The 27449-nt window shown below is 32.6% G+C and overlaps 3 protein-coding genes across 4 annotated transcripts; 1 reads left to right on the forward strand and 2 right to left on the reverse strand.

Moving 5' to 3' along the window:
• Positions 1-473: 473 nt before the first annotated feature.
• Positions 474-6494, reverse strand: LOC129804211 (mucin-2-like). Its single transcript, XM_055851323.1, has 2 exons — positions 6381-6494; positions 474-1690 (listed from the first exon to the last, which is right to left on the reverse strand). Exons 1-2 carry the CDS (start codon positions 6384-6386, stop codon positions 674-676), a joined length of 1023 nt encoding a protein of 340 aa, XP_055707298.1. The 5' UTR covers positions 6387-6494; the 3' UTR covers positions 474-673.
• Positions 6495-19218: 12724 nt separating this feature from the next.
• LOC129804213 (shematrin-like protein 1) lies at positions 19219-21989 on the forward strand. 2 transcript variants are annotated; one of them, XM_055851326.1, is made up of 3 exons: positions 19219-19361; positions 21130-21434; positions 21692-21989. In XM_055851326.1, coding segments are annotated over exons 1-3 (324 nt in total). In that variant the 5' UTR covers positions 19219-19343; the 3' UTR covers positions 21693-21989. The 2 variants fall into 2 exon arrangements, with proteins under 2 accessions (XP_055707301.1, XP_055707300.1); XM_055851325.1 differs by having other exon boundaries at positions 21130-21989.
• Positions 21990-22103: 114 nt separating this feature from the next.
• LOC129804212 (uncharacterized) lies at positions 22104-27013 on the reverse strand. Its single transcript, XM_055851324.1, has 2 exons — positions 25745-27013; positions 22104-22998 (listed from the first exon to the last, which is right to left on the reverse strand). Exons 1-2 carry the CDS (start codon positions 26968-26970, stop codon positions 22173-22175), a joined length of 2052 nt encoding a protein of 683 aa, XP_055707299.1. The 5' UTR covers positions 26971-27013; the 3' UTR covers positions 22104-22172.
• Positions 27014-27449: the final 436 nt, after the last annotated feature.

Genomic DNA, 27449 nt, shown 5'->3' on the forward strand with positions numbered 1-27449 from the left:
AATGTGAGAAAAATATGAAGTGTGCGAAGGCAGAGCTCCCACACACCTTCCCCTAAGTTGAATTAATAAATCCAACTGAATCCAAATATCATTCTTTTTATCCTGTTGCTTATCGAGAAAAGAACTCTCTTGGGACTATTTCAAGCACTAATCCATCAAAACCCTTTTTTATTATTATCATGTGATGGTCAAGGCAAACATTTTGTCCTCATACACTCCAATGCCTACAAAATTTTCTTCCTGAAATTTTAAATTAACCATCAATTGATGAAATCAATTAAAATAAAAATAGCTGCATTAAATCTTCGAGTTTGAAACTTTTATATTGTATTTTTCCAATTTTATTAAACATTAATTGCTGTTGAACTTATTGAGTAAACAAAGAGCTCAAAACCTGCTAAAAAGGTAATCTTGTCATTTTTTTATGTATCACCTTTGACTATCTTTATACCCCTATTAGCCAATAAAACCTCTATTTTTGACTTCCATTGTAGCCTTTATTTACATATGACACTACATCATTTCATTGTGACATAGCCGTTACAAAAAAATAATAGCTGTTGCGGTGTAAAAGAGTAGAGTTTGCAGAAAAAACACCCCGAAAATTTGCACAATTCACTTGAGATGAATAGGAGCACTTTGTGCATTGAATAATCTCTTTAAGCTGCTGCCCTTAGAAGTTGAATGGCTTATCTGGTACACGGTACTTGTAGCCATCTTCATCCAAGGTGTGACTTGGTAATATGACTTCCGGAGCGGGAGGGAGATCAGTTGTTGTGGAGGAGATGACTGTCTGTTGGGTGGTGCTGCTGGGAATGAGAATGAGTGGTGGAGCTGAGGGTGATGGTACAGGAACTGAAGGGGCTACAGGTGGAAGGTATTCCCTTGAAGTAGTGGGTATCACTACAGGGACATCATTGGATGGACTAGGACTGGGCAGATCAAAATTAACTGTAGGTCTTGGATAGTCATATCCAGTGGTTTCTTCAGCAGCAACTGTGGCAGGAATAGGAGAATTTGCAGCTGGTGTTGAGCCACGATTGTAAATTACTGCCGGACGGGTTGGTAGACTAAATGCCGTGGTGGAAATGCGAGTTTCTGCGGTGGATGGCGGAAGGTAGGCAGTTGAGGAGACTCGCGTTTCAGAAGTCACTGGAGGCACATAAGTCGTCGTTGAAACTCTCCTTTCTGTGGTCACTGGTGGTAAATAATCCCGGTTTACAACCCTCGGACTTACTGCTGAAGCTGCAGGTCGAAGAGGTGGCAAGTAGTCCCTTGTAGCTACTAGGGGCCTGTTTGTGGAAGCAGCTGCAACTCTTGGTGGCAAGTAACTAGCAGCAGTCGATGGGGGTAGCACTGTCGTGGTGGATACTCGATTCTCAGCCACAGGCGGCAAATACTGCCTGTTATTGTCCAAATTGGTTTGTACGATGGACACAGAACTTGGAGCAGGAAGGTCAAAGGGTACCGTGGGCTTCGGATAGTCGTATCCCGTGTGATCTTCTTTAGACAACCTTGCTAGAAGATTTTGCGAGGCCGAAGTGAAGTATTTCGTCGATGTGACTTCATTGATGTTATTGGGTGCTCCAACTAATGGCACTCCATAGTCAAAGGAAGGCCCATTGATGATGTGTGAAACATCGGGACGAGCTGCTGAGAGTGTCACTGTACAGAGCAGCAGGATGAAATGCTGAAATTACAGACAACAATTGAGCAATTGAATATTTTAATCGTGCTGGAGAAATTTCTCGTTTTGGCAACGATTCTTGTGCAATAAGTGTTCGATACAATCAAAGGTGATCTTCACATGTTTCTCTCGAAAGAACAGTGAAATCCAAATCTATTCAGCATAACGTCATTTATTGCTCAAACAGTGTCTCGAGAGAGGAGGAATATATTATTCATTGATTTTTAATTAGGCGCTATATATGAGTCTTCTGCTCAATGATCGACTGTTTATGCATTTATTAATGATCATAATTAGTCTTAGAGGCCAAAATGCTAAAGATAACGGATTTAATACATCTGGGGATTCCTTAGAGGTCAATAGTGGCAATATCATGTAGATTAAATTTTAATAATACATCGTCACAAAAAAAATAATAGGGGATGGGGAGGTTGTTTCGGATACTGTAATGGTTTTTCAAATATTTTTTGCTGATAGATAATGACTGCATAGAATTTCAGACATATTCAATTGAGTTAAGCAATACTTCGTGAAATTCATGAAGCATAAAAAACGCCTGAAAGAAATAAGATGTAAGAGAAATAGACACAAAAATATAAATACACAAAATTGACTAACAACTTTTCTAATCTTTTGAATCAGAATTTGTATTAAACAAAATCACAAAATTGAGATTCACGGGTATTTTGTATTTTTTGTAACATTCTTGAAAACAACAAAAAAATTTAGTTGTCAAAACCATATTTTTATCACACCGTAATTAATAACACTAGGGCACTCAATGGGTCAAGTGGTAGAGCACTCGCTCTATGATTCAAGGGTCCCGGGTTCGAATCCCCTTTAGGTCACCAGAAATTTTTCTGGCGTTAACCCTTTAACGACGAGACAGTTTTCGCGGATCGAAAATCAGCAATAAAAAATTAAACCAATGAACAAAACCAGTAAAAGGTCTTATATCTGGGCTTCAAAAAGCCAACAGAGTCTGATTTGATGTATTTCTTGCCTCTACGAATGATAGAGAGAAAAATAGCCAAAAAATTTAAGTAATTTTTCTGACAATACTAATGAACGATAATTTTCAATCTAATGAAAAATATTATGTTTGAGTATTGTAATTTCTTTTCCCAAAACGGTTTTGCTTAAAAAAATTGGAGGTATAAAAAACATTTAAAATTAATTTCCGTTATGAGAATTTAAAATTTCGTCATTTTTGAGCTTAAAGATTTACTATAGCAAATAGCTGGAGACTTCCAAAAAATATTCTAGATTCCTTCAACCTTCTACTTTGCAATTATGTACAAACATAAGGAAAAAATAACTTTAGGTGGTCAGAAAAAATTATTTTCTTTATGGGACACCGGTGTTCCAATCGTCCTTAATGGGTTAAAGGTGTTTGGATTGCATCCAGTGAGCTTTACTGCACTTGGGCATGGGGCATGGGGCATACGGGCATGGCTGTGACAAACCTCATCCCGTATTAGAAAAAAAATACATGTCTATAAATTTCCTTACGGGAAGGCCTAGTTATTATTATTAATACCACTATTCTAATGAAAAGGGAAATCTTTCTCCTGGACATTTTTAAGCACTTTACTGTTCTCAAATGATTCTGCATTATCGACTTTTCTTTGGGTTAGTTCCCGCCACGACTGTTTTGCCCAGTCCTGTCTTTGTTCTAAGAACCACCAAACAGTCTTGTCAGGAACCAATATAAAAAGAAGTCGATTATGTAGAAGCACTTGAGAACAGTAAAGTGCTAAAAAATAAGTTCATTTTGCATAGTAATAGCACCACATTATTTTTCAAAATGGAAAATAATAATCAATAATCTTGTCAATCTTCTGAAATGAATTTTAAAACTACGTATTGAACGAAATTATATAAATATAATTTACATTTCGAAATAAAATTTTGCAATTTGTTTGAAAATTATTAACGTTGTGCGTTTCACTGTGACCTCAAATATTCTCAAATTTTAGGTTAAAATTTATTATAAATAATAAAATCTAATTAAGACCATATGCAGATAATACTTAAATATAATACATGTTTCTAATTTAATTTTAATTACACACAAAAAATCTAAAACAAAAATCTAATTTTATTATTCACTGTCTATTACACGTACACCTCACTGGATCGAAATTATTTCATTTTAAAGAATCTGTTTTTTTTTAGGTTTTCAAAACGAATTCCTACGAATTCCTTTCCTACGAGTCATACGTTATTAATACTTCACAAAAAAAATATTTTGCCAAAAAATCCTTTTTGTTATTAAATTATTAATCTGATATATGAATTATATATATTTTCTAAAAATGAATCAGATTTTGAGAAATATTTTTCACCACGTGCTCCATCTTAGCTCTCGTCTTTACCCTAAACAAATTATTTTACTGTTATTATTTTATTATTCTTGATTGAACGACTGGAAGATTTTTCAAGATTCCTCTAAGATAATCACATTAATAAAATTAATATAGGAATAAGAGTATTCCAAATAAATATTAAATCTTCCAATTTTTTTATATTGAACTTTTTCAGAGATTCTTTTGCAGAAAAACTTTGTTCAAGAGTTCTTTAATTTTAAATGCCGATGATGTTTTTTCTTGCTTATACCAAGTATATCACGATAAAAAATTATTGTTTTTCTAGAGTTGTATTCCACATTTCAACAGTTTTTTTTTAGTAGATGATGTTTTTTATTCAAAGACTTTTTCACTAAATGAGCACTGCAATTCCACTACTATTAAGTTTCACAAGATAAATAAAAAAACACGACTTTTTTTTGAACAATTTAAATATATTCAATAGAAATAAATTCAACTATTTTCTACTAAATAGGGTCCAAAAGGAACACATATTGGCGCTTTAAGAAATCGCATCATAACCTATTGGCTGGTATCTTATTTTATAATATTGGAGATAGGAAATTTGAACGCCTATCCTTATAGGAAAAGTTAGATTAATTAAATAGTGAATTAGAATTAAAAATAATGAAAGGCATCACTATTTTTAATTCTCTTCCGTGTGATAGTCGGAATTCCGCGGATGCTATTGGTGAATTCTTTCTGGCTGAACTTTAGAAGCTTCTATGCATCTTATTTTTCTACTCAGTTTTTTTTCCATTTCTTTTTTTGCATGTTAAGATTCCTTTTTTATTCTGAATTGTATTTTGCATTACTTTTTATAAGTTCTTCAATCACAATTGTAAGAGGGGTGACCCTATTTTTGTGATTTAAATATATGCATTATTATTATTATTTATTATTAAATAACGTCATAAATATTACTTGCACTTTATTGGAAACATAAAATAAATTTCAATATTATGACGAAATTGCCAATAAGTTTTCCTTGCCAAACAGATGCTCCTACGACCCCAAGGCACTAAGAAAATCCTTACAACAAATAGAATTCATTTTTAATTCTTTAATTATTAGTAAAATAAAGTTCAGTTTTTTTATTTTTGCAAAATTATAACCACTGTCAAAAATATTTTACTGCTTTAAAAATAAAAATTGAATAGGGGGTGGTGGGGCTATTTTAAGCTGTGGAGCTACATTGATATAAACTTTTTTCGCATATTTCTAAAAGAAACTGTACTTCAGCTGAATGTTATTTTGTCCGGCTAAACAATTCTGGAATTGAATAAAATACTAAAGGCCCAGCTCCCTTTAGAAATATGCAAAAAAAAATTTATATTAATGTAGCACCGCAACTTAAAATATCCCCACATCCCCCTACTGATCATACATGATTTCTTGCTAAGCATATTTAAGTTTCACTAATCATTGGTAGTGGTTTCTAAAAGAACAAAATTAAGCATAAAATTAAAAACGTAATATTATCGTAGAAGTAGAATTTTTTCCAAAATGTTTAATACGACTGCATTTATTTAAAGCGACGAATACAAAAAATACGTTAAAATTCTAGTACACTGTTTGAATTTTCCAAACAAAAACTCTCCATCTCATTCAGTTTAAAGTATTTTAAAAGAATTGAATAAAAAGCTCCATATGGAACCTGCAAAACAAGGTGTACAGAGATATTTGTCAAAAGAAGTGTATATATAGTCCTTTAAATAGAATTATTAAACTTTACTAGCTCAGAACAAAGATACTAATTTGGGAGGAGGAGCAGATTTTTTAGATAGAAAAATTAAGATAGAAAAATTCCAAAAAGCTCCACATGGTGTCAATACTTTTTCGGACAAATAAAGCATAGCTATATGTTCTAAACTTAATATTTCTACACTAAATATATTTTTAGTCCTTGTCTTTTTCTTAAATATTATGCAAAACTACTAAAAGAAAATTCACAAACTGATTATTATTTCATTAAAAGAATTATTAAACAGTTTAAGCATTCTTGGCAAATTCCCAGTCTTTCTTTTAACCCTTCCATCCTGTATCAAATTCTTGGTAATTTCATAATTTACCGTTCTTCAGCGTACTTAATTAGTGATATTTTCAAGAATTTCCACGTGCTAAATTCACATCACGCATACACGATTTTAATTCAAATAATAGAGGTGAATTTCAGTGAGAAAATCGGATGTTAATAAGTTGTGACACACGCGGATAAATCCCTCTGAGATTAATATGTCCTAACTGGGATTAAGTCCACTGAACACTTCTGCACGTGATATCTCACGGTATATCGCTTTCACTGCCACCAGAATTAAGCTTACCATCATACTTGCTGAAGAGATTGAGTATCTTAAGCACGAAAAGCCACCAGTTAATGGCGAGAAGTCCGGTGTGCAGCTGTTATTTATACGTTTCAGTGTCACCACCTTACCTCTGAGACTGACTCTGGGTAGCCAAAGACTCTGGCGTGCAGCTTAAAGATTCCGAATGCAGCTTCTAATGGCATTGTATGCATTTGGGTAAACAATGCATGCAGCCGGGAGGGCTCTTTCTCCCACCCACACTCACTGTGTCAGGAGGTGAAATGAAAAAAAAAGTTCATTGATACCCGCATCATCGGACACAGACAAAGTCCCTCTGCAACTGTGCCATTCATGGAAGATGGACCAGCACAAAAAAAAAACAGAGCTGCTCATGCTCATGAATAGCCTTCCATATCATTAGTTATTCATTCCGAATTTGCATTTCTCGTAGGTTTCGTCTCTTTCTGGGTGAAAAGACTTTCTTTCAGACGAATATAAACACCTCATGATCTCAATGTTATTTAGTGAATCTTGTTTTTATGTCTCTCTCACACTATTAGCTTCTTGCCTCATCTTGCAAGTTAAACGAAAGCGATAGTTTTTCCCATGAAACAGAATGTAAGAAGCTCCAGCAGTTTCTCAGTTAGATTTTCGTGAAATTCCTTCCCTGAAATTGGATACTGTGTGGAATTTCACCCATATATCCACTGCATCGGATAATTTGCATAAAACACGCTAACTTGGTAAACACGAAATTATGCACTGAAGGTAAAATATATTTTGGGAATTTAGCATATCCGTCTATTTTATTGAAATTTCAAGAAATTGTCATTGTTACATTCATTATCACAATTTGAGAAGACGATTTATTAAAAATCTATCATTATTAATTTTACAAATAATAATAAATAATAATGCTCGCGCAATATTCCATGAAGGAACAAGACCTTCCCGCAAGGGGATTTCTAGACATGCATTATCATTTTTTCTTGTACGGGATGAGGTTGTCAGTCCCATGGCCGTGGAATCAAGTGCAGTGAAGCTCACTGGATGCAATCCGAACACCTTTAACGCCAGAAAAATTCCTGGTGACCTAAAGGGGATTCGAACACGGGACACTTGCATCATAGAGCGAGTGCTCTACCACTTGACCCATTGAGTGCCCAAACAACAAAGTTTTTACAAACACGATATTTTTTATTGAATTATAAATTTAAGGGGAATGAGGCACCTTTAAATTGGGGTACCTTTGAAATAGGGATTTTTCACCTATTTTTAAATAAAACTTTACCTTACCATGACATGACTTAGCTTCACAAACCAGTTGTGAAGCTTAATTACATCATGACAGGGCTCATTTCCATTTAAAATTAGGAAAAAAGGCCTATTAAAAAAGTTACCCCAATTCAAAATTGCCTCAGTCCCCATACATAATCCTTATGTAAATTAAAAAGTGGTAAATAAACAAAGTCCGATTTGTAGGATTTAATTTTTTAAAAATTTTGTGAAATTATTAAAAATAAATCAATTTTCAATTTTTGGTTCTTCGGAGTTGGTTAGGGGAGGGTAAGGCAGTAGTACGCATACATGATATTCGGAAATATAAGGTATATATCTAATGGTTTTGACAGACCTGAGGATTAGCCGACAGACGACTTAGCATAATTATATTAGGAATAATGGTCAAACTACATTTCCATAATTTTCCACTAAGTCGTCTCTCGACTTAAATCGTATCTGCGTCTAGGGCATAACATTCAGAGAAATTAGCTAGACTTAATTAACTGAAAATATACAGTGCTCGCTTTGTAATCCGGATGATTGGGGGACAATATGACAGATTCCGCTTCGTAATCCGGATGGATTTTTTGAATTTGTTCAACGTCTCGAAAATACAATAGAAGTTTTTTTTCTAGAATTAGAATAAAAGTTCTAAAGAAGCTTAAAAAGACATAATTAGAGAATTCTACGCTATTACACTTCATTTATTAAACAAAAACATCACAAGATAATTCATTTTCGTTGCTGAACACACAACATGCATACATGACCTCAAAATGATTTTAAATATAACCGTCAATAACTCGTCCGGATTACGGCGATCCGGATTAGAGAGCGGGCACTGTACTTTTAATAAATAATGGGTAAATATGTTTTTAAAAATAAAATTTCAGTTGCTTGAAACTACCATACGCGTACTTTCAAATTTACATAAACCTTTTAAGAACGATTTATTCCAGTCAACCCTAGAAAAATAGAATTTTATCATACTTTTAGTGTTTTTTCCCTTATTTCGTGTATTCAAAAAACACAAGAAAATTAGTATAAGAATAAATTTAACTTCATTTCCTTTTAAATACAACTTCTGAGAAATAAAGTCATCTACACAAAATTACACAAAAATCGTAATTCTTCACCTATAGCCTTCGATTGTAGTCGAATTTTATGAAAATAATTAAAACGGAATGCTTAATAAATAATTATACTTTTTTTAAATGGAAAATTAGGAAGTTTTGAACAATATCAACAGGCTATATATGCTTCAAAAGACTTCTGAACAATTTTACTAACTAAAATTAAATACGTAAGCATGTAAATTGTATTAACTATTTTTAAAATATTCACAATAAGGTAAGTGTACCCAATTCCGGCCAGCTTGTAATTTCGGCCACATTTTTTGTTCCTCAAATTTCCAAATTTCTTTTCAAAAGGCAAAGAACTATGTGAATGAAGGTTGCCGGAATAGGCCACCAATGCTATGTCTACATTTTTATTCATTTTAAAATGTAATAAAATGTATATGTATGATCACAAAATATACAACCTGAGAAGGGATTTTCCATCGTTTTCATCCCGGAGTAGGTTGGAACCGACGCTAAGACGGCGATGGCCGCACGGGGGGTGGGTCAGAAAAGAAATAGAGAGATGATAATAAATAAATAATAAAAAATTAGAAAAGAATGATTTTAGAGAAAATAAAGACGATAAACTGTCTAACAAGGTCCCAAATAACACTCCTTATAAAAAAAAGCAACAAAAAGATTAATTTGTATTACGAATAATACATTTAAAACTTGAGACTTTGACGCTTGCATGCAACTATGCCGAAATTTGGCATACTTACCCTATAAGAAATTTTGATAAACATTTTCAATTATTTACTGGGCAATGTTTTTTATTGACCTTTTTTAATAAGTTTATGAACACTTTTTATTAAACCTCTAAAAAGATTTTTATCACACTGAAAAAAATGCTCTAAATGGTCATTTATTTAATGTTAATTTTTTTTTAATTTAATAAAAATTTAAGAATTTAGTTTAAAAATAAGTTGATATTTTTATAATATATTTTATAACATTAAACTTATCAAGACTGGTCAAATTGAACGGTTTATAAACTTTTTAAAATTAATACATATCTAAACGTTGCAATGTTGCTATCAAACTTTATGATTTTCTTAAAATATGCGTGTAATATATCTTTCAGTGTTTAAATTTTAATTTTTTCATCTTTTCCAAGAAAAGTTTTTGAGTATCCTAACTACCGTGGTCTGTCATTTAACCGAGCGCGCTAGGAAAAATCACCAAAAACGGTCGGTAGGTTTAATGTTAATACTCTTACGTATCACTACGTTAATAGTTAAAGTAGGAAAAAACAATTTTTTCTCTAAAGTCTGGTGTTTTTTCTCAGTGCATCCCACGAGCCAACAATCAGCAAGTCTGTTTGTCTTTCTGAAAGCATAAATAACACTGCAGTGACCCATTATGAACTCCAATTGCTCAATCGTGTGTCACAGTGGAAAACTCACTTCCAATGAGATGATTTTTCTCAGAAAGTCCTCCAGCAAATATTAATTTCTTTCGACCAATTCAGGTTTCTCGCTTTTCGTGGCATCCAAGTCTTTTGTTCTAAAAGCTAAAGCTCGGCCGATGATGTGCAATGAGAACACTTAGCAATTCTATGCCGCAAGTAAATTAATTTATTGTTGTCCGTATTTAGTCATAATATATTTTTGTATCAATTTTTTATGACTTCTGCTGGATGAAGATGCGACATGCATGGATACTTGACCCCAAAAATTTTAAGAATAAATAATTCATTTGGTGAAAAAGAGATATGGAAAAAATGCTGCTAATGCGTCGAGTTAAAGAATCAACTCTTCAATTGCATAACTTATCCATTTTATTTATTAATATTTATACAAATTTGATTGTAGATTCAGGGCTATACATGCGATGTTTTACATGTTTGAATTTTCTCGCTGAATCACATGGTTTTAACACGTATTTAATACCTTTAGTAAGCATCATGCAAATGACAGAGCACTAAAAGAAAGAGAGAATGTAACTATAAAGGCATAGGTCAGGGATTGACTCTTTTGAATACACCATCCATAAACGATACCAGTCGTAAACGCACAAATAAATAATTTATGATCTACTTAGAAATCATCTTTGTCATCACAATCAATTTAATTCTCTCAAATCAAATATTAGCGTTTTAATCTCGATTTTTCCAAATGATGATGAACACGATGGAAAAAACCGCCTCTTTTTGATTAAATACTCACCATTTTAGTTCATGGTCACGAAAATATATGTTTGTTTTGAAAATTACAATGATAATACGTTTGAATGGTTTTATAATCTCTTTCAAAATTCACCGTGTGACTTTGAAAAGCCTAACGATGCTGAAACTGCTTTATCACACCACTAAACTCCTCGATGATAGACTAAAAAGCTCACAGAAGAGCTTTTTTTCTCTCACAAACTTTATCCACACAATGAAATATCTATTTTAAAACCTAACGGGAAGAAGAAATTTGTGTACTTCTGTTTTAACAGATGGATAAAATTTATGGCTTTTTCTCACAGCGATTAATCATTTTCTGCCTCTTAAGTGGGCTCTTTCATGCCAAAGCAATTTTCTCGAAGGAATCCAAACACTCTTAATTGATTTATTTTAAAGCTAATATAATTATCAGTGAGTTGTTTTATGATTTGTTTAAACATATATTACGACGGTCGATTTAACAGATTAAATATGCTGAGAACAGTGCGTTAGAAAAATGCAAGAAGATGAATTCTTGGCATTGATACAAGTGACTTTTCATTAATTCAAGAAAGTACAGCTAAATATCAATTGAACATAGCCAATTTTCTGTAATTATTTAAGATTATTTAAGTGAGTCAGTGAGCATCAGAACATGGGGCGACTTAAAAATCGATTTTCCGAGCTGTGAAGTCCAACTTCAAGGCTTTCTTAGTAGCCAAATAACAATGGGCAAAAATGTACGAGAGCTCGTCCGACCCTTCACCAAAAATAAGGCTAGGCCCATTTTGTAGGTGTAAGTGTTGGTACATGGTTTTAAAATTATCAGTACCCAAGTCAAAAAGAACTGTCGGTCCTTGGGAATTTAGAGTAACTTGAGAAAGTGCCCATGCTTTGCATGGTCCCAAACTTCATAATGAATAAATTTTTCCTATGTTACTGAATAAATGTGATTATACGCAATATATTTTAAAAACAGGACACTATCCCTCAGTTTTTAAAATATCTGTACGATGACTCACATTCATTGAAAAAAAATAGGAGAAATTAGTCATTATGAAGCTTGGGATCGTGTAAAGCAAGGTCAACTTCCCCTAACCCAAAGTGCTTAACGTTATTATTAGGCATTAAAAACTCCTAGAAAGTAAAAATTTAGTAAATTTATTTTAAAATACTCTTCAACACCTTATTTAGACGGAGTATCCCAAAAGATCCTATGCCAATAACTTAAAGATATGGCTTATGAAAAAATATTTATAGTTTGAGCTTTTTGACATGAGTTTCACATAAAATAAATATTTATTACTTATTTATAATAGATTTTTATATAATTCAATTGTTATTTTAATTTTGTCGTAACATATACTTAAATAAAAAAAATTTCGAAAATGTGAAGTTTTTCTCTATACTCAAATACCTATTTTTTTTATTTGAATTCTAAGAAACTATAACGTCATTCGTATTATTTATTAAAAAAATTACCATATGGTGTTAAACTACAATATATTGATATTTAAGTAGATTGAATAAATTCTTGCACTGGTCAATTTGAGGAAAAGAGAATGGTCAGCTCTAGGATACTTTACCATATCAAAATTAATTCCGTTTAAACAGGCAGATTTCGGACAATTTTAATTAGGTTTCAAGTTTGTAATTTTAGCTCTTGATAATTTTAAAATTCAACGATCTTTTGCCAAAAACGATATGTGTACTGAAACTCCTGTTTTACTTGTACCAATGCTTTCCAAAAACATAAATTATGATTTAAGCAACAAGATATAGTTAATTCAAGCAAAGGTTTCATTTATACATATATGACATTGAATTTTACAATTTTTGGCATTTTTTGTTTTAACTGTAAAGTTTTCAAAATTTTTCTCAATTAACCCCAATATAATAATTAGATTCTTTTAGACGATCTTTTGGACCTCACCTTACAGTCTGGATTAATCTGCTTATGAAATCAAAATTTATTTTTCTCTACAAAATAGGAGTTTTTAAATAAAGGAATATTTTTTTTCGAGCCTCAAAAAATGCATTGCTACAATTTTGTCTATTCTATTCAAACGCTATTAATTGGTTCTGAATTTTATTCTACGGATAATTGTCGTTTCGATTGATTATCGATTTTGACCAGTTTTATAGGTTAGAAAATTATATAGATCTCCCTGAAATTCAGTTTTCGAACCAAATAGAGTAATTGACTTTTATTATTTACTTTTTAATCCCGGAATCAAACACAGATATATATAATCTAATCACTGTAAAATGATCTACGCCATGTTCTTTAGCCATTGAAACATACAAATGATGCTGAAAAGTTCTTCTTTTTATTCTTTCTTTAAGATGCCTATAAAAACATTTGATTTATTTTCAAGCATGGTTTCAATTTAATATAAATTTTATTACTACAACTATATATTAACTTTAGAATCAAATATATTCTTCTTTATGACTAAAATTTCAAAAGTCTTGTGAATGCAAGCATGTACTGTGCACTATAATGTAGTATATACTTACCTAATTATCTCATCAAATTATCTTCCGGTTGCCAATACAATTTCGCAGGTGCTAAAACCTTCAGAACATTCTCTTGTCAAGTGAACTGATTGCCAATCTCAAGCCAAATGCACAAAGTTCTGTGAGAACTTCTGCAATTATTTTGCCTAATGCAACATAAATACAATTATAAACTAACCCAAAAGCCACAATTTTGTCTTGAAAATAAATTAAGAAATTATTTCTGAAAGCAATAGGTAATTGTGTTTCATATCACTTAAAGTTTTACTTTCCATTTCTTTAAAAGCGAATGGTGAGTTTTGGGGAAGAAATTGATACTTCTCATGCGCAAGAACTGACTTAACATTCACTTATAATATTTCACTAGATGACTTGTGAAATTGTATTAGATTTCAGATGATGTTTAGAGATATTGCATGGTCTATAAAATATTTCATACTGTGAGCATGATAGATAATTCTCTCAATTGCTGAAGATTCATTTCTACGGGAATTACATAAATAGCACGCAAAGGAAATTCAATTTTGCCAATTGATTCTTTAAAATAGTTTTCAGGTATACTGTGACGATTTGTGAGTAATTTTTAAATAAATGCGCAAAAAGCTTCTTCAGTGAGTTTGGGAAAAATGTGTGATACGTGATTGGCTACCAATTTGCAACTTAACCTTCGTAGGGAGCAAGAATCGTGTGTATGGCTATTTGTGAGGTTCATGTGAGATTATATTGAAAACTGTTGTACTCCGAATAACAATAATATATAATAGTAGGTGTAGTTTTTCCAACGACCATGACTTCCTCTCTTCAGGTTGATGCTGCTTCAGCCACAAACGACGATATGTTGCACAATCCCTCCAGCATAGTGCTATATTCTTTGCACAGACAATACACGAATTCTCTCACAATCTTTACTAAATTGCATGCATGATCAGTGCTAAGTCGTCGTGCCAGTGACTCTTTGAAAAAATCAATTCTAGTATTGTTTTTTTCCTAAGCTCAACTCCTCGGGAAGACAATTTAACAAAAAAAAACTTAGCAAGTTGAAGAGAAAAAAGGAATTATGAAAATAAAGTAATTACCGCAATTTTTGTTAGATACACTTCTGATATAAGCCTTTTAATGCTATATATGAGAAAGAGGTTGGTTCTTTTTCACCTCTACAGATACTATTTCCAATGATTCGCAGTGAGACATGCAGTCAAACCGTGATATTTTAATCGTAATTTTTATGCACAAATTACTTAATGCGTTTATCACTTTTGAAGTGATTAAGCGTCGTTAGTTTTTCCATAGCATGGAAAATTTTTAAGCAGAAGAATGTGTCATCTTCGTTCCGTTTGACACATTTGGTGGAAATATGTGCATTCCGTAGGTGTATAAGCAAAAAAAAGACAACATAAATCTTTCTAAACATGTCTCACTCACAGGTGATAATGATTCTAATAGTTGCTAAACAGAAAACCTTAGAGATCTTAAGATTTTTTTATTAAGCAGTATTCTTTCGCTAAATAGTCGGTAATGCCTCCGGCACTCCTTTTATATCAGTAAAATGTCATAATATCGAAATCCATTTCACTTTCTCTCCCAAACGTTTTGCATAGGGTACAGGTTCTCCCCGTGTTGCATAGGGGAGAACCTGTATATTTGAGACTTTCTCGCTATTTTCGTTAAATTTTCCTTGTTTTCAGAAACCAGAACTTTATGGCAACTTCAAAAATTGGGAAAGAATAGCTGAGAACTGTTCCTTCAATAAATCAGTGTAATGTAGAGCGTATGACCCATTCGACAATTGTTAACCCAGTCGACGGCCAAACCCACCAATCCCAATCCTTCATTCCTATGACACACCCAACCCATCATCCCTTGGCGGGTGCTGAATGTTGCTGGGGCTTTTGTTCATGTCAGCTGTCCCTGCACTTCAGTGAGTGAGCATCAGTCGCCGTGGACGGTTCACTCCAAGGAAGTTGAAAGATGGATGGCACCTTCAGTTCCCATTTTCCCTTAATAAGTTTTATAATTTCAGTGAACCCCATCAGGGCTTACAGTAATAAAGTGTAAGTTATATTAATTAATTAAAAATTTAAAAATATATATAAAGAATCTTTGCTAAAAGTATCTTACTTGTGACTATTCGTCCCTTTATTGCTTAAGGCTTCTACACACTAAGAACAATTTAAAAAAAATGCTTTTTAAAAAAAATTGGTTCTGTCATTGTAGACAGCAATATTAAATTTAAAAAAGATGATTTTTGAAAAAAATTGCTTCTAGTGTGTAGGTCCCATTACAGAGTTAAGGGGTTTTGTGGGTCACGAAGACTAAAAATGATTTTGAAAAACTTAAAAGAAAAACTAATCTCTCTAATGGTATCTACACACTAGATGCAATTTTCGTCAAAAATTGTCTCTTTTAAAACTAACTAAAACATAAGGGAAATTTTCTTTAAAAAGAATTTTTTTAAATGCCTTTTTAACACTAAGCATTCCGACTAATGTGTAGAGGCCATAAGAGTAGATCCCTTCAGAATTCTTAATTCGTCAAAAGAGTCTTGGAAAAAGTAAAATTTGTGTTTTTGGAAGAATTTTATACAAAAATTACCATTTCTAAGTGTTTTACACTATGTTTTATCCTATTAAATGAATTGTAATCAATGAAACAAAAAATCATTCGTCCAAGTACGAGTTCATCTCATCTGCTAATAAGGACATAATTTATGTTTTGACGTCAGATGAATATAGGGGGAAGTGGAGCACCTTTGAAAGTGGGGCACCTTTGTATTTGGGATATTTCACCTATTTTTAAATAAAATTAAGCCTTATCGTGATATAATTTAGCTGCACTAACAGATTGAAAAGCTAAATTACATTATGATATTGCTTAGTTCCACTTAAACATAGGAGAAAAATCCCAATTTCAAAGGTGCCCCACTTCCCCCTACTCTGGAAAAATCTTGAATACCAGTTTTTTTTTAAGAAAAAAAGGAGTCTCTGAAAATCACACCTTAATGGCTGATTTTTTTTTAATTCTACGTGAAAATTTTAGAAAATAATGTTGTATTTTTAAATGCTTACGAGCCAGAATTAACTCTTTAACGACGAGACACTTTTTACGGAATGAAAATCAACAATAAAAATCAAACTGAGAAACATAATCAATGATAAGTCTTACATTTAACCTTGGAAAGTCCCACAGAGTCTGATTCGGTGTATTTTGTGCCTCCATGAACTCAATGAGTCTATGAAAGCCTCTATGAAAGGCTCAAAAATAGCCCTAAAATTTAAATAATTTTTTCTGACAACATCAATGAATAATAACTTTCATTTTAATGAAAAATATTACGTATGAGTATTGTACTTTTTTATTTCCGAAAGGGTTTTGCTTAAAAAAATTAGAAGTATAAAAAATAAATTAAAATCAAGTATAAATTTAAAAATTTAAAAATTCTCAATTTTTTAGCTTAAATATTTACTATATAGCAAATAGCTGGAGATTTGCAAAAAATATCCTAGATTCCTCCAACCTTCTACTTTGCATTTACGTACAAACATAAGAAAAAATAACTTTAGGTAGAGTAATCTGGTACATTTTGGAAAACGGTGCATTTTAGAACCTAATCTGGGATGTTTTGGAATGCATCATAAATATATCGCTTAAAATCATATAAGTACTTGTTTTCCCTTCATTTTTAAGTTTTATTTGAATTATTTAGCTTTCTATGTACCAGATATACATAAAACTTCTGAAATTAGATTTAATTTAGAGTGTAAAATTATATATAATTAATTATTATAAAAAAAATTATGTGTTTTCCAATAACTTTTGATAAGATTCTTATTCTTAATAATGCAAAGAACATAAATATTAATTTCAACAAAGAAAAAATAATAATTTGGGAAGTCACACTGAGGAAAAAACGGGGGTGCGATTAACTTTTTTCCTCATAACTTTGACACTTTTTAGGTGTAAAAATATATCAACATTTTTTAATGTTAATCTTACACCTTACTAAGGGTAAAATTAATATGAAAAAGGGTAACTTTAATCCCTAATACACCTAAAAAGCATAATATTTACACCGATTTCGAATCAATACTGCAGGGTAAAATTAACATTTCCGGAATGTTATTTTAACTTTTTCGGATTTCTATCAGTGCACTAACGTGTTTGAAAGTTGAAAATGTTAAAAGTCGTTCCAATATGTACCACATTACCCTAGTCAGGAAAAATTATTTTCTTTATACACTGAGAAAGAAACGAGGGTGCGATTAACTTTTTTCCTCGTAACTTTAACACTTTTTAGGTGTAAAAATATATCAACATTTTTTAATGTTAATTTTACACCTTTTTAGTGGTAAAATTAACATAAAAAAGCGTAACTTTAATCCCTAATACACCTAAAAAGCATAATATTTACGCCGATTTCGGATCAATACTGCAGGGTAAAATATACATTTTCGGAATGTTATTTTAACTTTTTCGGATTTCTCTCAGTGATGGGACACCAGTGTTCCAATCATCCTTAAAGGGTTAAATATCTTTTTTAATTTTGTTGAGAAAATTTATTTGAAGAAAATCTGCTGTTTTTAGACTTGTTGACCTACGTAACCCCTTAAACCTCTAATCTGAAACCAACATAATTTTATTTAAATCAATAAAGATCCTTTAGAATAAATTAGAAGACCGTATCTAATCTCATCGAATATAGCTGTGAATTCTTGTTTAAGAACTCTAAAGTGTAAAGAAAAAAGAATGATAATGACTCAAGGTTCTGGTTATTCGTAAAAGAGTGAGAACATTGATAGGGTAATCACCGCTTTGCAATCGATTTCATAGTTAATTGAATTCTAATTTACAGTGAGACACTAGGTAGGTAACAGACCAAATCCGATTGTCTACAATGAGTTTATTATTTCCTTATTATCACTGACAATTTAATTGACTTTACCTTCGACAATGGTGGTGAATGGGAGTGATCTTTTTTTTCTCATCTCAGATGATTTTGGTCCCAATTTGCTGCGGTGACCACATACGTCCTCATTGACAAATCCTCCGGAACCGCAATGCTTCTATTTAAAATTTTTCTCCTTGGGCAATAGTTATTGGCAATTTTTCCTAATAAGACGCCCCAATCGATGGGTAATTCTTTTTTTTTTGTTGTTTGTTTTGTGAAAGGGACCTATGGAAAATTGCCAAATGTCCACAATCATTATTTCTCATTGGGCTTTTTGAGGGAGAATGAAAAATCATGCGACACGCTTTTGAAGACACGCAACGACGTCCAAGAGGTTATTATCATCTCTATTGACCGTCAATAGGCTCTCAGGTTCCCATCCGTGTTGGGTTCTGCAGAACAAAAGAACTAAAAGAGCCTTGCAAGATCTTGCTTGGCACAGAAAAAGCCATACCGCAGGCATCCTCCAGGGACGGATTCGGAAAATTGGGCATTTATAACTGTGAACTTGCTGAGTAAGAGGCAGGGATTGTTGCCCTGAAAATTTCTGGCACACATACACTCATGTTACGCAATTTTTCCAGAATTGTTGAAAGATCACATATGCCTATTGTTATTAATTAGCGATCGACCAACTAATAATAATGCACTGTGTGCTTAGCAATGCATGGAGGAGTCTTGCGCTTGAATCTCAAGCCCAGGGAGTGAGTGGAAGTGGGTGCGAGATGGTGGTGGTTTGGCATTCACGTGGTTTTCCCGCGTCACAATGGGAAAAAATTCAACTTTGTGAGACAGCCCTACGTGTATATAAACAGGGAGCTATTCTGGCATCTTGGTCAGTTTTGTGTCAGTCTCAGCTACTTGCTCTTCTTGTCTTCTTGAGAGTCAATCTAGTGAGAATTGTGCATTTTTCTCCCTTTACGAAAACCACCAACACCAAAGTGTCCAAACCAAATTTTATTAAAATGGCATCACTGAAAATCGTGAGTTCATTTTTTTTAACTTTTTCTTGGAATATCGGTGAACAAGTTTTAACGACATTATCTACAAAATTTCTTAGGGTTTTCACAGAAAAATATTTTACATTTAATCCTCAAAGCAGCACCAAAAGAATTTTAAAGTGCTTCTTTTTTATATTCCTAGAGTTTAACTTCTTTTTCAACAAAGTGTGATGGAATATATAAAGTCATGGTTCTATCAATTTTATTCTGATGTGATTTTATGTGCTACCTTGGATTAACCGCTACATAATAAATCATTCTGACTAATAGACATTTTTGATTGAAGTTATTATTTTATCTTAAGTGATGATATTTAATTTGCTACAAAATATAATGGATAAACAACGCACATTAACAAAAGAAATTTTGAATTTAATTGTGCTTTAACACAAATTTTGAATTTTTGGAAAAAAAAAGACTTCAACCGTATTAAAAATAATTACGAATAATATTAACTTTTTTTTTATTTTTAGTTTAAAAACAAAACAAATTATTAAAGATAGCAATTGCATAATTTTATTAATAAAATAAATATTTTATTTTATGAAACAAAAAAATAAAATGAATACGGAATTGTTGAAGTAATTGAAATTTTATTTATGCTTTATGAAATAAAATATTTATATATAGTTTAATATTGTAACATATATTTTTTTATTATTTTACAAACAAATTGAGAATGCTATTTAGCAAAAACAATCATTCCTATTTTAAAGAAATTTATAAAACAGAATATTTCAAATAATTTTTCAATATGAGAAGAGTATCATTGGCCTATAACTGACTTAAGAATATCTCATTTTGGAAATAAGATTTTAAGTACGAAATAAACAAGCCTTATTTTGTTAACCATAAATTACTAAAATATTCAAGTTACCACTTATGGTTTTTCTTTCAAATTAAAAGAAACAAATTAACCCTTTAATTTTAGTAATTCATAACAAACTTTTCAATAAACAAGAATATTTTATTTAAATATTAGACAACTTCTTTTTAATATTTCGGATTATTTTTTCATATTCTTTTTGCCTATTTGGAAAAGAACTTCCTTATGAATTAATTTAATTAATGATGAATTAAAAGTTAGATATGATTCTCTGTATGTATATTAGAAGTTCATTTTTATTCTATAAGTTTTTTTTCGATTTAAAATTTAGGTTTTTTTTTCAGAAAATGTAAAATTAATTTTAGGATCTTTCTTGATGAATTTAAATTAGTCATTTCCGATTTAAATTCTTAATCGACAGATCAACTTGAAAAATATTCATATTTCTAAATATAGTTGATTAATTTTGAGTTATATTCAAATAATATCAAATAAAATTCCAAATATTTCTTCAAATAGGACGAGTCTTTTAGTCTTTCAAACACTTCTTATTTCTCTCATAATCCTTTATCGAATTTAACCTAGTGGCAATATATTTTGGTAGCTAATCTTAAGTCACACATTTCCTGAAAAAAATTAGGTCAGATTCATTAAAGGAAATTGGGAAAAAATTAAGTGTTCCAAGCCAGAGTATGCGCAAAGCCTGAAAGACTTCCCCTACAATGTCTAACATAAAAAAATTTTCTCCATTTTATGAAGTGAAAGTCCCTATCGGAAAAGTATTCTATATAACTATAAGAAGTTCTTAAAGAATTTTCAGGATAAAAGTTAATCTATAAGGCTTACCTGTTCTAGTTTCTTCATATGCTTGATTGTTTTAACTTTTTGTTTTCAAATTTATCTCTTGAATTTTGTCTTTGGTAGATTGTTTTGTTCGTCGCTGCTATCGTCGGTATTGTAAGTGCGGCATCTGCTCCTCTAGCTGCCCGTGCTGTACCACAAAATCAGGCTGAGGTCCTGCAAGGTAGCGGTGCCGAAGCTCCTGGAGACCTCAAAGGATCTGCCTCATACGGTTACGGTTTCTACGGATATCCCGGCTTCGGTTATGGCGGTGGACTTGGCTATGGCTACCCATACAGCTTCGGATATGGAGGATATGGAGGTTGGGGCGGATACTACGGCGGATACCCATACTACAGGAACTGGGGTGGTCTCTATGGTGGCTACTGGTACTAAATGACCAAAAACTGTTCCAGATTTTTTCACCGACCATCCGATTATGCGAAAAAAAAGAGCTTCAAATCCTCCGTTCTATTCTTTCACACACCTATACACTGCTTTTATACTTTACATCGTAATCCCAAGACTTTAGAACATGATTTACTATGACTCAGACTCTTCGGCATAAGGCGGAAAATCTGCGACAGTTTTCTCTCCATGTACACACATTTGAAATGGAAATTGACTCATTTTCTTTTCTTGTTAGATTTCATCAACTAATCAAAGGATCTCAGTGGCCATCAATTGGTAAATCATAAGAAATTGACGTTGGAATGATAAATGAACAAAATATGCATTAATTTAGTATCATAAAGTCTCTTCTCTATCCTATACCCATCACTTTCCCTTTCATTTGTGTGTTAAATTGTCCAACTTTTTGAGAACAAAATGTCTGTCGCTGAAGAATATCGCTCAATTTACAACTTTTTTTGTATAAAATGTTTATACCTGTTTTTTTAGATCTATCTTTATTTTTCTTTGTAATAAAACTTTCTTCTCTATAATCCTTGTATTTTTTTTAACATGGAACTTACTTGAATCCTTGGATGATTCTGTGTGAGGTTGTAAACCATTGCCTAAGCTCAAAAAACAGTTTATTAAGGATCCATTAAAAAAGGTTTAACAATAAATAAAAATTTATTAGAAATATAGAAATAGATAAGATAGGAAGGAGAATTTAACAAGCCTCAGTGGAAGATGAGTCCCTCATAGTGGAAATTTCTGTTTTTATTCTTCTTCAGGGCCATGTACGGATAATTTCCAGAAGACATAATAGGATGTACAATGAGTTGTGGTCGAACAGTGTTTGGTGTTGAGGTGCCGATCGTTGGGAAAACAGTATAATCTTTTGTTTTATGCGACACTCTCTTGCCTTTGGATTTGTTGAGTTTCTTCTTAGATTTCACAATTCTCTGCTGCGGATGGATTCTGTAGATTTTCCCACTCTCCGGCTGCACTACATAGAGTGGTGGGAAATATTTGGAAATATCAAAGACAAATCCATTGTGATTCATATAATTTTGAATAATTTTCTTGTCATTGCTTCTAACAACATCTCTTGGCCTCTCCAGCTTTACTTTCTCGGGTTGCGGTTCAACTTTGGGAATATTGAGGTATGCTTGTCGAGTTCGAGCATGTCGACTTAGAGTATCTGCCACAACAGCAGCCCTAATATTACTGATAACATCATCATAGACATTTATTCCCGGATTGCGATTTTGATTGGTTTTCTGCTGTGTCAAAGTTTCAATTTGATCCGTTGATATGCTGACTGTGGTTGTTTCTTGAGCATCAACAAATTCTTCGTGAAAGATAGGATTATCCAAAGGATCTTCACCAAAGAAATTTTCCCTGAAACAGTCAATTTTGTCGCCCAAATTGTTCAAACGCCTTTTCTTGTCCATCGTTTCAGTGGGGTCCACATCCTGATCAATTTCTTCGCAAATTTTTCTTTTCTTTGTAGCATAGAATGTCTCACCCTTGCGAGGGAGTGTCTTTGGTGTTTCAGCGTACCTTCAATTAAAAGGTTCAATTATTAAAAATAAATGAAGAAAATTTGATATTATTTCATTTTTTAATAAAAAAGAGATTGAATTTTTCGTTTTAGAATTACATCTCAACATCAGACAAATTGTATAAAATATCATATTTCTTTTGAGAAGTATAACAAGTTTCTTAAAACTTATTGAAATTTTCGTTGTAAAAATTTTTCTTTTTAGATAAATCTTTCTTTATAATTGTTATAGAGATATCACAATTATTCAAAGAGATGAAATACAAGTTGGGTTTTTAATGTCAGACATTTTAACATTTCATTTGTGGTATACATTGTTCCCGTACTGGAAGACTCTGCAGATTGTAGACCGATAAGGAACGTCTCATCGCAATGTGCATGCTTCTTCCTTGCTCCCGTTTTTTGGGCAATAGCGGTACATTTTATTACATTTTTAATATACATGGAAATGTCGGGTTTCGGTCAAAATATCGAAAGCCAGAATCCCGAAAAGATAAAATCCCGAGTGGGCCAAATTCTGAAAAGTCAAAATCTTGAGAGGGAGAAAATTCGAAACACCAAAATCCCGAATGCTAAAATCTCAAATAGGCCAAAATCTTGAAAAACCAAAATCCCGATTAGAGCAAAAATCCCGAAAGCCAAAATCCCAATTCATAAAGTGTCATAGCTACTCCCACAATTGCACCCGTGCTCAGTGGAGGCAAAAGGAAATTTTCTGTCATATAATGTCGTCCATTTAAGGATTTTGGCTTTCGGGATTATGGCCGACACCAGAAAATGTCCATTTCCAGACATTCAGTGTCGAGCCAGGGTTTTGTTCACCACAGAGTTGACTAATACTAGCTTCAGATATAAACTTTACCTATATAGCTTTATTTCTTTAATTTTTACAAGGCAAAATATTTGAGAAAATTCTGTGTTAAGATTAAATATCAAGGGTAAATGATCCATTAGATTTTTAAAATATCGAGATATTTTAGAACTGCGCCAAACTTTTACTCTGAATACAATTAAACGCTCTTACCCATTGCATCATGAGACCCTCAATTAATCTGTTAAACTTATAGGGGAGAGCCAGCATTTTTGAGACGCGATAGATTATAATAGTGAGTATATTAAATGCTGCACAAAATTTTAAGGTAGGGTAAAGTGGTATAAGTTGGACAATGGTACAAGTTGGACAGGGCTTTTTTTCTTGATAAATCTAGTACTTTATTTTTATTTGTATATTTTTAATGCTTTAGATTTATAATTTGGTTTCTTGTGCTTATAAACAAATTTTGTACTGTATTTATCAAGAAAAAAGCCATGTCCAACTTGTACCGGCGAATTGTCCAACTTGTAACACTACGTCCAACTTATATCACTTTACCCTAATTTTCTAAGTTTTGGAAAAAATGCCTTAAAGTCAAAATATAAAAAGTGTCTCAAACATGCCTGCTCCCCCTACCCTTCCCAAACTTATTTACAAGACACAACCAGTATTTAAACCAAAAATGTAAAAACAAATAATAAAATAAACCAGTAATTACAAAATATTACTTTATTGAATTTTAGTAACACAACAAAAGTTAAAGAATTACAATACATTGCACTATAAAAAAAGACAGATCCTATAAAGATTATGATTATAATGCTACTTTATGGGAGGGTGGGACAATTTCAGGCAACAAACATACAACACACTTCTAGTAAAATAATTTATTATCATATTTTTCTTTTTAATATTCAAAAACCATGTATCTGAAACTTTCCCACCTACCGCTACCTAATGTAATTACACATCTTAAAATTTTCTTTCAAAATTTGCTATATCTTAGTGAATCAAACCAAGAATTATTGTCTATTTATAGCACTGCAAGAGTGCTACAAGTTCGAAAAAATCTAATTGTGAATGATGCATAAAAATAAGCTATACTTTTAGGAAAGCTTGAATTAAAAAGTGCATAGGGGAAACTGGGGCACCACCAAACACCGGGTACCACCAAACACTAATTTTTATTTCTAAACTACTAGGACTATCACGACCATTCCTTCAGTATACAAGCATCCCTATAGTGCCTATAAATTCCTATCGGTCTTATCCTCTGATATCCAATATACGATTAAAAAATCGCAGTGTTTGGTGGTACCCCGTGTTTGGTGGTGCCCCAGTTTCCCCTAAAATTTAAAGCAGTATTTATTAAAAAAAAATGTGTTTTTGGAAAAAAGTGGCAAAGGCTGAACTGCGCTAATGCGTTCAATAAGAAGTCACAATTACTTGTTTGAATGGTCCCTATCAATATCTCTCAATTTTTGTCCACAACTTCATAAGTTTTAAAATTTATTAAAAATTGAAAAAGTTTGAAAATAATTATATTTTTCATTTTTCATTTTTGAGTGGACAAGCCCTTTGAATTTTCTGAAATTCTAAGCTGAATTATTAAGGAATTTTAGGTGAAACTTTTAAAATCGTGGAGAGTTTCAGCTTTTCCGATTTATTCCTACTTCTTTAAGAGAATTAGGTCAATACCTTCATGTTATTTCAGGAATACCTAATCCCAATGTGTGATGAAACCATCTAAATCAATGTATTTCTAATTAGTTAAGAACTTTTATTTAATATATTACATAATTTTTGGCTTTGATCTCTTCTAGCTCTTTCCATATAATTACATTAGAGCTTTTTTCATGCAAGAATATTACACTTTTCGTAAGTTTCAAGAAATATTCCATTCTTGTTGAAATTTTAAGTCTTAAACATACCTCAGTGCCGAAGAATGTGGCAAATTCTCAGTGGATGGCAAGAAATAGAATGGGTATTTGTCCTTGTGATTTGACTGGCGAGATTCACTCTCCATGGTATCTGGAACGGGGAGAGCAAACAACTTCTCAATTTCGGTTTTATTTAAGAGGTGCGACGTGAAGCTGAACCGATCGTCATCATGGTCATCCGGGAGGTACTTTGAGCTATTTCTAATGACTTCCTCCAAGTACTCAAGCACCTCTTCACCAGTCAAATTGGCACTGCCAATCAATGCGAGTGCCACTGGTAGTTCTTCAGCTTCAGCCACTTCCGTGTTTCTCTTCACGCGACGCTCTTTGTGCTCAGCAAACTTTTCCTCATCACCGTGATCATATTTGGAATCTTCATATCCATCTTCAGAGTAGACCACATGAGTCTTCTTCGTCTGCAATCTCTCTCTTGCTCGAGGTTCCTCCAATTGGCGTGGTCGATGCTTCTGGGTGGATGAATGACGGACTTGGGCATAGAGACGAGTTGGCACAAATCTCGTCGGAGCTTCCTGGCTGGTAGTATGATTTTTTTCCTCAAGTCTCTGTCTCTGAGGTTCCTTCCGCTTTCGTGTTGGAGATATGTTCTTCCTGAAATTTTCCTTTTCTTGAGCAAAAATCTCATAACCCAGGGGTGGCTTCTGCAAACGCTGAGTTTTCTTGGAATCAAACTGTGGCACACCCTCTTCTTCAGCGAAAAGATCTCTGTGCTTCATTCTTAAGACATTGAGCTGATTCACCACAGGATTCACATCAAAACCCACAGAAGGCTTCACTTGAGGATATTCTCGAATATTTGGTGATCTCGAAAAGAAATCTTTCTGCAGTTGATAGTTCTGCTGCCTCGGATCAATCTGTATTGGGATAGATTTCAATCCAGGATTGGCAAATTCAAACTGCGGGGATAACTTAACACGATTCTTAAGATCACTCCTCGAACCACCTCTGATAAATTCTTTCCCACGCACATTGTCTGGCGGTTGAACAATTTTAATCACATCTCTTCCGAAAATCGCAGCACTGGACACACTGTCTGCATTTTTGGCGCGAATTTGAGGTGAAGGTTGGAAGTATGCAATCATTTGAGGCACTTTGGTGGTTGTTGTATAATACTTTTGTCTCACAATTGGTGACACTGTAATCCCAGAAGTCAGTGTCACCAGAGCACAAGACACTAGAGATAGTAATCCAGCAATCATCTTGGGACAGCTCTCCGTGTTTTCACCGTTCAATTTACAAAGAAACTGTAACGAAATGAATTGTCCGTGGTGCTTTTATATCTTTTCCAACGAGTCACCTTCTGTGCACTTTCTCAGACTCCGAAGCCCACCACTAGCTTTTGGCATATTGGTTTGGGAGACTGGCCAATTTATGCTCTTTGCTGAGATATCTTGAAACATTTTGAGGAAAGGGAAAATGAATTGGATTGAGTGATGCAGTAATTTCAGGGAATTTATGAAATCTAAACAAGACGGTTGTGAAAAAATTAGTTTGAATTTAAATAGATTTGCTGAAATATTTCTAAATGAACAAAGTTTAATATAAATAAATAAAAAAAATTAAAACAAAATTAAAAAAGTGTAATAAAATGGTATTAAACAGTAAAAATTAAATTTGTCGTCATGAAAACAAATACATTTGATCGGAAATTAATTAAGAACTCTTAAGGGCCTTCTTC

The sequence above is a fragment of the Phlebotomus papatasi genome, chromosome 2 (assembly GCF_024763615.1).
Source record: "Phlebotomus papatasi isolate M1 chromosome 2, Ppap_2.1, whole genome shotgun sequence".
Classification (NCBI taxonomy): Eukaryota; Metazoa; Arthropoda; class Insecta; order Diptera; family Psychodidae; genus Phlebotomus; species Phlebotomus papatasi.